At 36.9% G+C, this 17394-nt stretch overlaps 1 protein-coding gene across 11 annotated transcripts in view; it reads right to left on the minus strand.

Annotated features, from left to right (window-relative positions):
• Positions 1 to 4895: 4895 nt before the first annotated feature.
• Positions 4896 to 17394, minus strand: part of COBLL1 (cordon-bleu WH2 repeat protein like 1) — a 145910-nt gene continuing 133411 nt past the window's right edge. For 8 of the 11 annotated variants that reach the window (XM_073241571.1, XM_073241565.1, XM_073241564.1 and 5 more), the window contains 3 exons: positions 13861 to 15425; positions 11760 to 11936; positions 4896 to 6194 (listed from right to left, as the gene is read on the minus strand). In XM_073241571.1, the coding sequence (XP_073097672.1) occupies positions 6111 to 6194; positions 11760 to 11936; positions 13861 to 15425 (1826 nt within the window). In that variant the 3' untranslated portion in view covers positions 4896 to 6110. Of the gene's footprint in view, positions 6195 to 6234; positions 7466 to 11759; positions 11937 to 13860; positions 15426 to 17394 lie in introns of those variants that run through there. The other 3 variants (XM_073241574.1, XM_073241563.1, XM_073241567.1) reach the window with 2 other exon arrangements.

Below are 17394 nucleotides of genomic sequence, written 5' to 3' on the forward strand. Positions count from 1 at the left end.
GCTGTCCACGCAGCCCTGCTGATCTTGACTAACTCGCTCATGTCTATTTAACGTTCTAGGCTGGCCTCCGCTGGGCGCTCTACTCCATCCTCTTCGCAAGGAACGCTGAGCTCGCCCAGAGATACCTTTCTCACAGCAGCACTTCAAACATACAGACCTTTGAGGCCCATCTCAGAACTAGCAAGGAGGAATTTTCACCTCTTTCCATTAGTCACAAAACCTGCTTCTATGGGTGGAGAAATGGGCTCTGTCTCTTTATTAAAAGGAAGTCGCATGGCAAAAGGTGTGGATGCAGGTAAGGTAAAGAACTGGGGCCATTACTATAACATAGCATAAGGTGTGGGTAGGAATATGTGAATAAATTGGGAAGTGAGGAAGCTGCTTGTCTTGAACTCTGAGTTTGTTTGAAATTGTAACACTTTTTCTTCTTCAAGATGACTAATTCACAAGACTTTCCAAATGAATTTCTCCTGTTTGTGAAGCTGAAATGCCAACAGATCCACACAAATTACCAGAATGTTTCACAATTCCTCTCGAAATACCTGTCAGAAAAGTTCTTTTGAAGGAGCACATGGTGGCATTTTTTCCTTGCCATAAACAAAATACGTCCATATGAAGAGTCTGAGGTGTTAAAGATGAAAACTTGCAGGAAAGCGGTAACATTTAGGAGAAAAGGAAGACCATCCGAAGATTCAGAACAAGCAGATTACTATCTTGACGTTCCCTGAAATCTAGTACCATTTTCTTCATCACTTGCAAAGTCTGGCCATTGGAAAAGGCAGACTGGGAATCGGATGTGGGGTCCTGTACTTGTCTGGTTGTTTGACCTGCGTAAAGTAGCGATCTCTTTGTGTACTTTTTTTGTTCCATATGTGGATCAAATAATATAAGAATTCTGTGTAAACTAAAGCACCAAATATATGAGCTATTTTTATATCAAAAGTCATCTAAGAAAAAAATCACTCTGTCTGTGAAATGTTCACTGTGACCTCTGATTGCCAGTCCCCTTTTCTTTTCAATTCCTTTATCAAAGCCAACAGATAGTAAAAAAAAAAAAAAAAAAAAAGCTGAGCTGGATTCTTAAGCTTTTTGTATTGTCTCTACTGGTGGTGGGTAGGAAATGGACCGGCACTAGACAAATAAGTGTATCAACTGGAACTCTGTTTCAAACACCAGCAATTTTAGGTTTTAGGAGAAAAGACTGGTCTCATTCAATGACCTGGGTCAGGCAGCACGGTGCGGATTCGGTTGCCCACACCTGGTGGCCAAGACCTGATCTGGTCTTCACATGAGAGAAGGGTTACTTTTCAGAAGGATGGGGAGTATATTAGATAAATAGTATTCATCATAGAGTATTAAAATTTTTTTTAATGAATTCTATGTGCCAAACTTTTAAAATTCCTTCAATCTTGACAATCACTCTGAGGAAGGTATAAAAAATTTTTATTGATGTATAGTTGATATTCAGTATTATATTGGTTTCAAGTGTGTAACAGTGATTTGACAGTTATCTACACTAAATGCTCACCTTAGTGTAGTTACTACCAACACAGAATATTACAGTGTTTTTGACTATGTTCTCTATGTGTACTTCATCCCTATGACTAATTTATATTATGATTGAGATTTTGCACCTCATTTTCCTCTCACCTATTTCATCTGCCTGCCCAAACCCCTCTTGGATGGTAATTAAAAAGTGGCTAGTGGTTACCATGGAGGGGAGGTGTATTATTAATTCTTCGTGGGTGAAAATGAGACAAATAGAAAAACAAGTAATTGGCTCAAGATCCCACGCTTTCTAAGTGGCAGACCTGGATTCGAACCCAATATACCGCCTATAGGCAGAACTGTGCACTACAGCAAGAAACAAATAATAGGAGAAAGGCAAACTGATACACGATGGAGTGATCTGTATGTACAATAAGAAAAGCTCTTCTACTATACTGCAGGTTTAAAAGGCAACTTTAGTATTAGAGTGTGACTTGGTTACAAACAACAGTAGCAACCACCAAAAACAGAAAGACCCACAGAATCACGAGAGAAAGCCCCAAACAAACCTACACATACGCATTGGAATATAAACACATCTATAAAGGGACTCATATCAAAGCATTAACAGCAGTTATCTCTGGAGAGGGGAGACATGCTGGAGATAGAAAAGCAGGTTGTCATTTTATCCCTTAAAATTTACATAGGAACTGGGTAATTTTAACACATGTAGTATAAAGAAATAACCTGACAGGGGGAAAAAGGAAAAGCAAAATGTCTAGATGCCAAAAATTAAAAACAAAAACTGATACTTGGTTCTAGATCATTGCTGTATCTTCATTTTGTTGTTATTTGGAAATAGAATTGCTTCAAATTTCTTCCCAACTGAGAGTGTAGCCCATGTTTTTCTCTTGAAATAGTGTGGATAAGCCCAGTTTTTCAGAATGTATGTATATTGATACATGTGCATGCCCCCATAAGTCCTATGTGATCTTTAAAAATTATTTTAATTACAAACTATGGCAAGTATGCAAAAATCTGGAGAAAGACAAGTACTTGTTTTTAAGCTGTTGACTAAATAACTCCAAACACAAATTGATGCCTTTTACCAACCTCTCCAATCTAAGCTTCATTTCTTGGTTCCCACCAGCAAACCTGTATATTTTTTCTACATAGGCAGCCATAATATATGGTATTATTTTGCATTTTATATTTCATATAACTGTTACATAAAATAACACAGAAACACACACATTGGTTCCTAACTTGCTTTTCTTGCTCATTATTTGTGAGATGCATGTGGACATGCAAGACTCTTAATTTGTTCTTTTTGACTATTGTCCAGAACTCTCTCATATGAACATACTCCCAGTGTTGACTGTTGGTTAGGACTTTTCTGCTGCTATACATGAGACTGCCATGGACATTTTTTGATCATGTCTTCTTATGTACCTGCAAAAGTACTGCTTTAAGGTAACGTAGTAAGAGATCTTTAATTTTGCTAGATATTGCAAATTTGATAGTTGTTTCAGCGTATTTTCCCACCAACAATAAGAGTTCCTATGACTTCGTCATTTTTGACACTTGCTATTGTGAAACTCACTTTTTTGCTAATTTGATGGGTGTTATGTGGTACTCCCTTGTGTTTTAAACCTGTATTTCCTTGATTTTGGTGAAAAGTATTTCTTCCCTATGTTTGTTGGCCTTTCAGAACTATCTTTTTAATTCTTTCAGTATGGACCTGTTTCTATGGGGCAGTGAACTTTTATACTTTGTTTTTATAGATTAACCTATATATATATATTAAAAACATCTTGTGGCTGATTTTTTCATTTTTAACTGTACTTAATATATATGAAAGTTTTAAGTTTTAATATACTCAAACTTGTGACTTTTATGACTGTGCTGCTGTCTTTTACAATAATTTTTCTCATGCTGAGGTCTGAAAATGTTGATTATATTAATCTAAGTTTTAAAATATTACTTTAAAAATTATCTTGATTCAACTCATATATATTTATGATTTGAGGCAGGGACTCAAATTTTTTCCAAATGGATAATCAAACACAATTTTCAAAGTCATTCCTTTCCTTACTGATTTATAACATAGCACAAGTTACCTTATTATGAGGGTCTCTTCAAATGTGAAAGAAATAGCCACACATTTTTTTCCATTTTTTTATTTACAGCTTTGAAAATTATTTTTTCAAAGTATCATTGATATACAATCTTATGAAGGTTTCACATGAACAACATTGTGGTTTCAACATCCACCCATATTATCAAGTCCTTACCCCCACTACTGCGGTCACTATCAGTCTAGTAAGATGCTATAGAGTCATTACTTGTTTTCTCCATGAGGTACTGCTGTCCCCATGACCTACCTATATTTTGATTGCTAATTATAATGTCCCTTAATCCCCTTCTCACTCCCTCCCCTCCCACCCTCCCCCACCCCCTTTCCTTTGGTAACCGCTAGTCCCTTCTTGGTGTGAGTCTGTTTTGTTCCTTCAGTTTTGCTTTGTTCTTATACTCCACAAATGAGGGAATTCATTTGGTACTTGTCTTTCTCCGCCTGGCTTATCTCACTGAGCATAATACCCTGTAACTCCATCCATGTTGTTGCAAATGGTAGGATTTGTTTTCTTCTTATGGCTGAACAATATTCTATTGTGTATATGTACCACCTCTTCTTTATCCAATCATCTACTGATAGAAGCAACTTAGGTTGCTTCCATATCTTGTCTATTGTAAATTGTGCTGCGATAAACATAGGGGAGCATATGTCTTTTTGAATCAGGGTTCTCGTTTTCTTTGGGTAAATTCCTAGGAGTGGAATTCCTGAGTCAAATGGTATTTCTATTTTTAGTTTTTTGAGGAACCCCCATATTGCTTTCCATAATGGTTGAACTAGTTTACATTCCCACCAGCAGTGTAGGAGGCTCCCTTTTCTCTGCATCCTCACCAGCATTTGTCTCTTGCCTGTTGGATGTTGGCCATCCAACTGGTGTGAGGTGATCCCTCATTGTGGTTTTAATTTGCATTTCCCTGATAATTAGCAATGTGGAGCATCTTTTCATGTGCCTGTTGGCCATTTGAATTTCTTCTTTGGAGAAGTGTCTGTTCAGATCCTCTGCCCATTTTTTAATCAGGTTATTTTTTGGCTGTTGAGGCAGCAATACTTAACATTTAATGTGCATTTTCCACATGTAAGAACTATGTTAAGCATTTTACATGCTTAGATCATGCATTCTGGAGTTAGAATGCCTGGGCTTACATGTACACTAGGGATCCCTGATAAATGTAGGTCTATTATTTGTTTGATTACCTGATAGACATGTGTTCATCAGGTGAAGTACACAATTATGCTGGTTAATACAAACTGCATTAAAATAAAAAGCATCCCAAATATGTAACTTGTTTTTATTAAACAGAAAAAAAATCAACACATTTTTTCCAAAGAGGCAGATATCTCAGTAGCTTTCGGTGAAAACCAACTTAACATCAGCTTATTTGACAAAGCTTTTAGCATTAAGTAAACAATTAAATTCTTAAAGCAGGAATAGCACATCAACAAACTCTAGACCCCAGAAGAGTTATAAGCCAACAAAACAGGCATTGTTTTGCTTAACACTTTTAGCTTTAATGCAAACATATATTACTTTTTAGAATATTAGCATCTGAACTACATAATGACATTATTTTCTCATTTTACTTCACTTAAAACCAGGATTTCTAGAACCTCTAAGTAGTCTTTGAAGTTTTCTAATATGGACATAAAACTAACCTCTTTTCCTCTTTACATACTGAATATGAAATGACTGTAACAATACATCAACTTTTTCACAGGAAGATTTTTAAGGCTTCTGGCATATAAAATGTATAATACCTATATGACAATGTCATAATTATATACAGAAAATAGTTAAGATTCTCTGTGATCAATTTAAGTTCTAAAGATTAAAAAACTTAAGTGTTTAATGTTAACAAAATATTACAATCCTATGAGCTTTCCATAAATTTGACACTGATTTTGTAATTACATAAAGAATGTGCAAGATAAGACTTCTACACTAAGTGATTCACCATTGAAATTAACTGTTGGACTGCATATACTCACCTGATGTTAGTTTTCTAGATCATACTTCCAGCATAAAACAGGCTTTAAAATAACTGATAAACATTTCTAATTAAACTGTAACATTGAGGCAACACATGTCAGATCTGTGTTTGCCTAGCTATGTATGTGTCACACTAATTAGGTCTATGCATCTTAATTTATCCTTTTATTTCTCATCATTTAGAGAATATCTCAATAATAAATGAAATCAATAAGATGTGACTATTTCTCATTTGAAAAAAAAAGAAAATCATTAACACCTTGTCTTAAAGTTCTAAAGCAGCATATTCAGCTCTTAAGGCAAAAAGGGCCAAAAAATATTATTATAAATTATAAACTCTGTAATTCTTCTTTTGGCATTAGAAGCCAAAGCACAAATTCTTACACTTCAGTAGATAATATATTAGTGCACATCTGAATATACATTTGCCCACATTCTACATCGGTATGAAGCTGTTCTGTGAAGTGGAGGTGGTGAAGTAACAGTAACGCAGAGTGACATTTAGTGGCCTTGGGTATCAGGGGACATGGAATGGCTGGGTCTTGACCTTCCGTTCACAGATATTGTATTTGATGGAACAGTAACCTAAGAGAAAGAAACACACTTTGCACCCATCAGTTTAAAATGGGACAGCTGTCTAATTTTCAATTTTCAATAATTAGCACATTTTAACTTCTGCTTAATTGTAAATGCTAACATTAAGCATTTATTACTCAATAAATTACAAATGATCAAGAATAAATGTTCACTCTACCATGAAATTAAAAATGAGAGAGTTGTTATTTCCACAACAAACAAGCTAAATAATCCATTAACACATCTTAGTCTTTGCAAAATTACCAAATCAACTCAAAGGACAAAAGCACAAACAGACTGCAGGCCAAGCTGTTAAAGAGCATTTTTAGCTAGATTAATTCTGGATCCCCAAAGTGCCTTGGACAATATTGAAAAATAAAGTGAATTCCACAATGCGATGGATTTTACAGTTTTTGTACTGATGGTATATAGTAACATCCTTCCAGGTACCCCATATTTATTTAAAAAAACTAGACACACACACACACACACACACACACACACACAAAAATATTTTTTAAAAAAACTTTGGTTTTTAAAAGACTTTGATATGAAGGGCTAAAAAAGTCAAACCTGTGACTGATATGTCAAAAGAATTGCAGAATAAAAAGGGGTTTTGTTTGTTTTTCAATAAATAAACTCTTAAATTCCAAAATCCTATGTCAAGGTCTCCTATTTACAAACTAAGTGAATGGAAACACTAAAAAAAAATTTTCCCAAATAGCTTGAAATTCCTACATTATAAAAAAAAATCTTCTGGATGCTGAATAAGAAATATGTATATTTTGAAATATTACACATAAAATATGACATTTTAAGAAAAATGGTCTCCAGATTATAATTTGACAAGTTTGGATTCATAACCAAATACATTTTCTCACAAGAAGAGAACTGATGTACGAAAGGCCATAGATTCTGCCTAGCAACAAAGTTAGCGAAGAAAATAAAATTGGCAAGTTTAGTTTGATTTGGTTTGCTGGTGTTTCATTTCTTGCTTTTTACTCTAAGACCGGTCAACTAACCGAATCAATTTTCCTTGATTGTCTTAGGATGGAATAGAGTAGTTGACACTATCCACCTGAAATAAGATAGCCATGAATATTTGCCAGCAGGGAAAGGGAAATTCACCTGCATCCTGTGGAGTATTCATATGGGATTTCTTTCCAAGTAGAGCCAACTACAGTCAGGTAGTGACTTTTTGTTATGTCACCTTAGTCCAAAAAGTCTCTGTGCAGAGGGGTTATTTTTGCAATCTTGCCAAAATTGCACTTCTCCTAATTCTTTGTAAAACAAAAGAGAAAATTTGTTTTGAGTTTATAAAACATACTGATAGCTCTCAATGTCTATAAGTAAATGATGTTCATTGTAACACCATTTATAGAATGAAAAACTAGAATCTAGTTAAATGTTCCCCAATAAGGAACCAATAAGCTATGTGTGGTTCAGTTATATAGTCATACAATATAGCCTTAAAAGAATAAGATAGGTATATATGAACCATGGTGGAAAGCTCTACAGGGACATGTTTATGGATGTTTTACAGGGGGTTTTCTGTGAAAAAATTAAATATGTTTACATACTACAAATGTGGTCTGGAAAGTTACACTGCAATCTGCCAACGGCATTTACTTAGAAGGAAAATGGTAATTTGTTTCATTTTTTTAAATTTGTGTACTAAAATTTAAATATGAGAAGACATCATTAGAATATTGTTCTATAAATTCTGTGAGGTCAGAGTCCTTGTCTATTTTAATGCCACTTTATATCCACTCTACACTCACGTTTATTTTTGTGCCTAGCACAGTATAGATCAATTAATGTTTTTCGAGTGGAATATGGCACCTTTTTATATTTATGAAGTTAAAAAGTACTGCCTGAATTTTTTGAAAAATTAACATATGACATTTATAATTAAGGTAGTTTAAAAAGTAATGTTTAAGAATTTACTGATTCTGAGCATCTAGTGGTTGACTATCTGCCCTTGAAATTTAAAGGATTTTCAGGACTATTTATATAGCTTTTTTATTCCTTTAAAGAGCAATAACTATGAAACTTGTTTATTTTAACTTCAGAAATATGTGGTAAGACCTGCTGAAACCCTTGGATTCTTCCAATTCAAACCAAGGAAACAGGAATAAAAAAGCAGACCGATTAAACAAACAAAACAATCCAGTTAGATGTGGGCTGACTCATCCAGTTTTCTTCTTTCCAGATTTCTATCTAGCCAAAGCTAAGTTTTACATTCTGAGGAAACACTTATTATTAAGTACTAAATATCATTTGTCAGTTTATCTTCAGACTGTACAAATCTATATTCTGCTTATAATAGGAATTCAAGCACCATTAAAAACCAAAAGCAGCCAAGGTTCTTGGGTCAACACAAGTCAACAGTTAGAGATTAATCCACCTCATTCTCCAAAAACAATTTGCTTACTGACATATATGTTAACATCAAATACATTTTATAGTGAAGTAGATTTACTAATGCTTTATATGAGGACATGACACATATCTGTGACTACATGAGGATTGAGGGGGATAAGATATGGAAAAAAACCCTAAGAACTATGAAAAACATGGCAAGTTCACGACTACATTTACATGACAGCAATCAACTACTTAGGTGCTCTAATGTGAACCAACTCTTCTATAGAGGTCAACTGCTTGGGTCTGAACCAGAGCCGAAGGCAGGGGGGTATCTGGAGCGAAATTGAACATTTGGGCACCAAAGTACAGGCCAACACAAAGCCACCTCTCTGATGAACAATCTAAACCTACTGTCAAATCACTGGAGATTTTATCTGGCATTATCACTGTTGCTCTAAAAAAGAAATGTAAGAATTTAAAACAAACCAGGAGAAATATTCAGTATGGGACAGAAATATGGGTTTTAAGCAAAAATCACAAGAAATTAGAGCCTCTTGTGTCCATTTTTACCACCTTTTGCAATTTTTTGAAATATGATCCATGTGCAGAAGAGTACACTGAACTGACAGCCACATGCAAACAGATGTTAGACGTATATGACCAGCCACCCAGACCACGGGAAAGGACACCGCTAGCTCCCTAATGAACTTGTCTTTATTTAAAAGTTTGACATTTTCTTTATCACAGACTTTTGCACTAATTTGGACATTTAACAAATACTGTGTTAAGATAAGATTTATCTGATTACTTAGTTTTTGGCTCCCTCTTAGCTTGTGCGCCTGTCCTGCCCCAGTACGCCCCTAACAGCGCCTCTCCTTCCCTTCTGGAAGTAACCCTATCAGGATTTTTATAATGTCTCCGTTGCTTTTAAAAGTAATCGCCACCTATATATGTCACTAACTAATATAGTTTAGTTTTGTATGTTGTCAAACTTCATATTTTTGTCTATCTGCACTATTGTGTTTAGTTGTATTTTGTCCTATTTCCTGCTATTTGATAGTCCTTTCTTTGAATACACCATTATTTATTCGATTAGTTTTGGACACTAAGGTTCTATCTATTTGGATATACTACAAACAAAAGTCCATAAGTGTTCTTACATGTGTGGCCTAGTACACAAAAACACATTTTCAGGGTATATAACTAGAAGCGAAAGTGCTGATCTGAGGGTGTGAATACTGTAAACTTTCCTACATCCTGTGTCCATTTTTAGTGGAATAAGATGGATTATGTTGGGAATTTTCATTAAACAAAATTTAGGAGCCGGCACTGTATAGAGTTAGATCTACCAATATCCTCCTACTGAAAGAGATTAAATTTAGACTCAACAGACCCTAAAATAATGAGTTATACACAGGACAAAACTATAGGATCATCATTTACAGCTTGCTCTCTGTGTTGATTCAGATCCTGCTCATTCTGGAAGCAACGAGCGTCGTGTATGTGAGGAGACTGACACATGAGAGCCCATGACACCCCAAGCATACAGCGGCTTGCCTGTGCAGTTCTGTTGGCCTGAGAGCCATTTCCAACTTAATGCACTGTTTTCTGCAATGAGTTCATGGAAACTGATTAATATATCCACTGACTTAGTGCAAAGGCAGTGCACTTATTTTTCTGTGCAATTACTTGGTTCACCCACAGGCCTCAGTCCCAGGCTATGAACACCCAGAAGGCAGAGGCTCCCTTTCCTTCATTTTTGTGTCCCCAGTACCTAGTGCAATAAGTGGCTTGAAAAATGCTTTTCAAATGTATGGAATAAAGAACGCTCTAGACCAGTAGTAACTGATTTGAAACTGACCCTTAATTTACCAGATTAGAAATAGAAATATTTTCATAAATGAGAATATACAATGTACTTACACGGGCAAATTTCCCCACAAAAATATACATGTCATGACCTGTGAAGTACCAGTGTTAGTACTCAGGGCTGTACCAAATTTTGTTGCTGTGCTGCCTGGTACCTAAATTCAGACTCCACAAATAATCTATGAAATGCCAAACCAGTCAACCGAATTCCTGCTTTGCATTTCCTCCACTCCTGACCAGTGGCACTGTTTTGCCTTGTCTCTGTGCTTGCCTAGATGGCTGCGCTGAGCCCTCTGTGAGAGCAGCCGTGCCTCCCAGGCCCCCTGAAACACACCGGGGACGCTGGCAGTGCGGGTGTGGCTGGCCATGTAGGGACACCCAGGAAGCCTTCCCCTTTCTGTCTCCGTAGCATTCCTGTTCCTTCAAAGACTGCACTTCTGTTGAGCTCAGTGTCTTGCTCAACAAGTCTCATACTCTTCTCTCTAAATAGCTTCTAAAAGGGTTCAAGAAGGAGTTCACTAGCTAGAATGCCTGGAGAGTCAGTGGAATAATGAGCACTTTTCTTATCTTGGTGTTTAGGAACTTGCAACCAAGGCGACTTAGAGGAGAACAGCAAAGACCTTCGGGGAGACTGTGGCCTCTGCAAAGCCTGAGGGGTGCTGCCGGCCTCAAAGCTTCCCCACGCTTCCTTTCAGTGGACGGAGGCCACAGAGGGAGGAAACTCACCTGTGAGTAATTCTCTGTGACGCGTGTCAGGTGTTTGCCCCCGAAAGAGCAGCTTACCTCCTCTGCTGCAACTCCCCTGCACCTCAGGGCTTTATTGAGACTTAACTCTCTGCATTAGCTCTCCTCTAATTCTCTAGATTTTCCCTACACTTTTTTGTTTGACCTATAAAACCCACTCCCTTCCAAATCCCACATATGGTATAACTTCGATCACAGTAGGGGCTACAGCTGAAAACTTGCAGGTCCCTATCACTAGGACAGATTTTCTGGAATAAGGACTTTTCTTTCCAAAGAATCTTTCTTGCTGTGCTAATGCAATTTCTTAAAATAAGAATCCAGGACATTGTCTAGATATAGTTATTCAATAATGAACAAAACCTATGTTCCACACCTGGCCTGGGTAGTGGAAAATAAACCTGACATATTTTTAAGTATGTGTGAGAATCTGGATTCTCTCAATTTACACTTCAGAACTGGCCTCCTGACATGAAAGAGTAACTCCAAGTATCTTTCCTATTCAGACTTACAGTCTAGAAAACAAGTTCCTCTAAGTATTGGTTTGAGAATGCTGAACATCAGACCACTGTCACCCATCTGATAAGGAGGACTTACCCTTTTCAATTTGGCAGCAGCCTCTCCAGAACGGATTGTAGTCAGCAAACTCTGTCGGATCTGTTCTGGGTCAGAGCTTTGGCATGTCAAAGAACACTGTCTCTTAAGGATGAATGATGGGCAGTGAGTCGGAGGTGGTATTTGGGAATTCTGGTCATTATGTGCAGAGTTATTTTCCTATAAAAATAAATGCAGAATATTTCGATGAATACCTAGTGAAGAATGGGCTATTTTTTTTAAAAATTGTCATCATCGATAGTTCTTTAAGAATCACCATTTGCCACAGAGGTGCTGAAGACACAGCTCTATTTCCTCACCCACCGAACGATGGCGTGTGCTATCAGAGCTCAGCTGCGAGGTGAGGGCATTACACCCCCTTCTCTTGAACACAGGAGGTTAAGGGAGAAAAGCAGTGCCTCTCTTTGCACCATGAGTACAGTGGTAAATCTCCCATCCTGGAATCAAATAATGCTGATACCTCCAATGCAGGTGGTGAGAGGAGCCAAATTAATAGTAAAAACATTCTACAGACTAAACAATAACCCATTTTCATTGTTCCAACATATTCAGATGGGAAGTTATTCTTTTTTTACAGGAGAAATGGACAAACACTGGCACTTTCATATTGATTGACTCTCACATATCTTCTAATAAAAGTCTGTTAATGGATTAAAGAAGTTAATCTAATAAAGAGCTACATGTTACAGGTTACTTTGTATTTCTGGAAGTCACAGGGACTAAATGATATGGCCATCATTTTTTAATTTTTCCAATGAGATTGAAAATAAAAATAAGGAATTTCAAAATTTAAGAAGCAAAATTTAATTAAACTTTTTAGGAGGGAATATTTAGTATCTGATTTAACTGGCAACTGTTGTCAAGTCATCTTAAAAATGTCTTTCTCAAACTGCCAATAAGTATCCTTATAAAAGATGAGCTAAACAGAGCTCAGGCAATGGCTCAAAAACTGTATTAGCTAAAGCAGGCTTCTGTTGTGCAGGAATGGGATTCCTTCTCTGAAGAAACACAGACTCTGTCCACAAGTAAATAATCCATCTCTAGATCATATATCACTTGCTGACATTAGGTCAAAGTAACAAACATAAATGTGAAATATATGAAGAAATATTCTTCAGGACAAATACTGCCTTAACCTGATAGAAAAATCTTTATGGTTAATGTTCTGTTATGTGGTTGTATGGCAGTATGGTTAATGTCCTGTTATCCCAGGAATGTTTGAAAAAGTAGTATGAAATACTTCTGGAACTGTCACACAAATATGAAAGTATTCTTTAAACACAATCAGAGTAAAAGTACACAAAATATTTTTTTAATTGCATGGGGATTGTCATAATTCATACTGTGATTTTTATCCTCTCCTTTGAATATATTATTTGAATCTAGCAAATTATAACACTCAGTTGATCCAACACTAAGTCAACAAATGTACCTTCTATGTAAATTATTATATAATGGTTAAATGATATTTTAGTCACCACACATGTAAGTGGAAAAGTTGACATTGGATTAACATAATGGGAAGTTAAGAAAATTACTTAAACTCTGGTTTCAATTTAAATTATTCATATGTATAAATGTTTGGTAAGCTGAGGTTCAGTGTATATAACAGAAAATGCATAGCTGAGAGACAGTTGGGTTATTTTACCTAGTCTTTGATACTGCTTATGTTTCTATATAATTAAAAGTTTATTTTGCTTTTGCATAGAATTGGAGAAGAAAATAAAGTAAACCAGAACATTCATAAAAGTTATAAGCAACTTGAGACAAGGAAAATTCAGCCAGAGCTATAAACTAGTACACTATGCAAATGTGTGAACAAAGAAACTTTAATATATTTGCTAATCATACAATTATATAATGACCTTATACTAACACTCAATCAAGTTATATAAATTATAATAATTCTGAGAGTAAATAATCAGATTCGATGTATCACCGCTCTTTTATTCCTATAGTAGCTTGATATTAGATTGATGTGAATTCAGAGGAGAGAAACACGCAAACTTACCAACATGCTTGTTAGCCCCCATTTAAACCATGTTGTGTAAGAATGCCTTATTCTTTAAAAGGTAACATTTACCTTATCCCTTGCACCTGGCTGTGGGATGTCCACACGTCTATTTCCAGGAGTCTCCCCTCCGTCTGTGTCCACGGGAGGTTGGGCGGCGGCGCCCTCACTGCATGGCTGGGCACGCACTTTGCTGAAAGACTGTGACCGCTTGCCGACGGCCAGGGCAAATGGCGAAGGAGCCGAGCTCGAGTACGGTCTCGGGGCACCAAAAGTTTTCAGAGTCTTCAGATTGAGTGCTGCTAACTGACTGGCAGGAGCAGCCGGTTTCGGAGCTACAGGAGGAGGAGAGGTTTCAGGAGGCTTCTGACCGCTGTCAGCATCAGCGTTTTTAACGTGGGGCTGGGGAGCAGGGTGAGCTGTTCTACTTTGGGGAGAAGGAGTTTGCTCTGGAGGAGGCACCATATCCTTTTCTGCCTCTTTCTTTACTGGTTCCTTTGGGGGAGGATCAAAGGCAGTGTGGACGCTCTTGGCGGCTGCAGACGTCACATACTGACCTGAAGCCCTCCTTTGCATCTGCAAGAAAAAAGAACTAGGTTTGTTCTGGGGATTTGAAACCCAAGATTTAAGTTTTGACTCCAAAATATTATTTATATCTTCCAGATTCGGCACAAAAGGAGCTGTGCCAGTGTCTCTTGTCAATCTGGGCGCAGGTTTCAGAGGATTCCCGGGGGCAGTGTGAGGTGAGCCGTCCACACTGGGCTCCTGATGCTCTATTTTGGGGGTGATCTTCACTTTAAGGTCTGCCTGTGGCTCCTTCGGGCTCTCAGAAATAACAAGATGCTCTGTTTGTATTGCAGTTTCTTTCACATTCTCGTGAGTGCGCTTTTTTCCTAAAGTATGTATCGCCTGATCATCCTCATACCCTATGGCTTCTGATTCCCAATTTTTCAATATTTCTAGGGATTTCGGAGGCACTATTTTATAAGTAGTCATCCCAATTTTAGGAATGTACTCTCTTGTAATTTCATTGGAAGGTTTGGGCTTGGGACTGTAATCTTGTCTGTAAAGAGGGTAATTCTTCATATAAGAGGCAGTTGAGTTTTTATCAGTCTCACTTACAAGAGGCAAAGGGTCATCATTACCATGAACACAAACTGTATCTTTTATGGTAAAGAGATCTTCTGAGTGAACAGTTAGGGGGCCCTGACTCCTGAATTCTCTTGAGGTGCCCACAGAATCCTGGGGACTTAAAGATGAGTGCTGATTTGATTTGTTGTGAGTTGAAGTTTGCACACTTTCATCAACTTTGACATCAGACAAATTATGACCTTGGAGGTTCCCATCAAAACTGTTACAGAAGGGGGTTGTCTGAATTGCTGCATCTAGCATTTTTGCCTTTTCTGCACTGGGCTGATTCAGTTTTTGATCTTGTACTGATGAAGGAGCTCGATGATTTTCCTTGTAACTTTTAGCAGTATCAGTTTTATGCGCTTGATAGTTTGAGAGTCTGTCAACTTCTGTGTCCACATTCTTATTTCTGGCAACACCTCCTACATTGACTTCTGTTTTCCTCACTCCATTTTTCATTTTATCTTCTGTATTCACTGGAGTGACAATTATTTCATTTTGATCTACTGAGAAAAAAAATATTGTCAAGTGAAGTGTACAAAAAAAGGCAGAAAAACCTCAAGTGTTTGATGCCTGCCTCCCCCAAACTGAAGTAGGTTTGTTGAATTCCACAGGTAATTTTCAGCTCAGTAATTATACAAAAGCAGATAGCAGCAGCATGAAGGGTTCTGGTGATGACTGAGCCCCGTGTCTGGAACCTGACTGGACGGGTTACAATCTGTGTGGCCACAACATGTTACTTGACCCTCAGGTTTGCTCAGAAGTAAAACGGTGAAAATAGGCATTTACTTTATATATCATTTATATAACATGCTTATGAGGATAGGATATTGCCCAGAACACCACCCCATAGAAGACAGCTATTTCTTTTTACAGGCAAAGACTTCATGAAGAATTACAAAAGAAGATGACAGGTTCCCAAAGTACATTTTTTTCTCCCTCTTCCTCTCTTTTATATCATTCTTTCTCTTTTCTATAGCCTCTAATATTTATATTTCATACTTAATATTGAAAGGGAAACAATCCTAGAAAACGTTATCGACTTTAATTAAGGCAGACAACAGAAACATTGCCTTTAAACGCTGAAGTAAAAACAGAATCAGAATTGCTTGTCTTGTTAACTAGGTGTCCTTGCTATGAACTTTGAGACACCTTTGTTTTTGGTCAAAATATGGGTGATTTCAGTGACACGGAAACAGGGATGTGGGTTTTGATTTTTCTCTGTGGGAAAAGATACCCTATTGTCATGTCAGAGTCAAATTAGAGAAAACAACCTCCCTCTTCCCTGCACCACTTTTCCTCTTAATTCTAATTCAGGCCTAAAACGAAGTCATGTGCCAGTGTCTAGGTAACAAAGCAACAGTTGCCAGCCAACAACATGATCGTGAAAAACTGGAAGCGAACACAGGTTTATGAGTGTGCACCTCGTGTCTGACGCTGAGCGAAGGGATTCAACAACTGTGCTCCCCTAGGTAAATGCCCCGAAGAATCATTCCTTCCAAGTGACCAACTTAGCAGCCTTCGCCTTCACATGGCATAGTTTGCACAGCACGATTAAAACGTGGGCCTTGGGAGTCAAATCGTGAAAGGATGTTAAGTATTTCTCTATAGTTTTATCATCATTCAGTTTCACTTATATGATAAAGTTCACTGCATAAAATGTCATGAGCTATTTAAAATAGTGTCTCCATTAAAGCAGAAAAGAGGAAAAGAAAAAAGCTAAGCATGCAAAATTAAAAAATCATGTTGCTGAGTAAATTTGTACACAATTTTAAAAAATCTTCATATTTTAAAATTCTGCCTAACTGCACAATTATTTGGTCATGAGAGTTATATTTTCTATTATGTTGCAAGGCACCTATATTAAATATGTAATTTTAAAATGGAGTTCATTTTTTTCTTCCCAACTAAAATGCAACTGATGACCCGAATATGTATTGTCTATATATTTCTTTTCTCAATGAGTAATAATTTTTGTGATTTATTAAATTACAGACAAATGATTAGGAACCATGAAGGAGGCACAATTCTGCCTATGCTCTTATTTACTTGGTTCATAAGCAATTGTCATAGCTACAGGAAAAGTACTATTCTCAAAACTGCTATGAACACATAAAAAATGCATAAGAATCAGTCCCCGGCACCAAGAAATGAGCCGAAATGTATTTCTCTCTTCTCATTTTCCACCTAATACAGGTATGGCCTCATTACACAACAGAAATAGCTTCCAAAAGAAAGTAAATTAACATAAAAATATATTTTAAATTAAATCCCCTATAACAAAGCCTAACTTACTGGTTTTAGAACTCAAATAAATTTCTGTTTCACATTTCTGGTGGGTTACACCTATTTGACCATTGCCCAACTCTGAATTTCTCATCAAAATTTCACTGTTATTCCTAATTATGGGCCTGGAAACCTGGAAGCGCTACTGAATTTATCACTCAATCCATCCTCAGACACACCTGGATAATG

This window comes from Manis javanica, chromosome 7 (genome assembly GCF_040802235.1).
Source record: "Manis javanica isolate MJ-LG chromosome 7, MJ_LKY, whole genome shotgun sequence".
In the NCBI taxonomy this organism is placed as follows: Eukaryota; Metazoa; Chordata; class Mammalia; order Pholidota; family Manidae; genus Manis; species Manis javanica.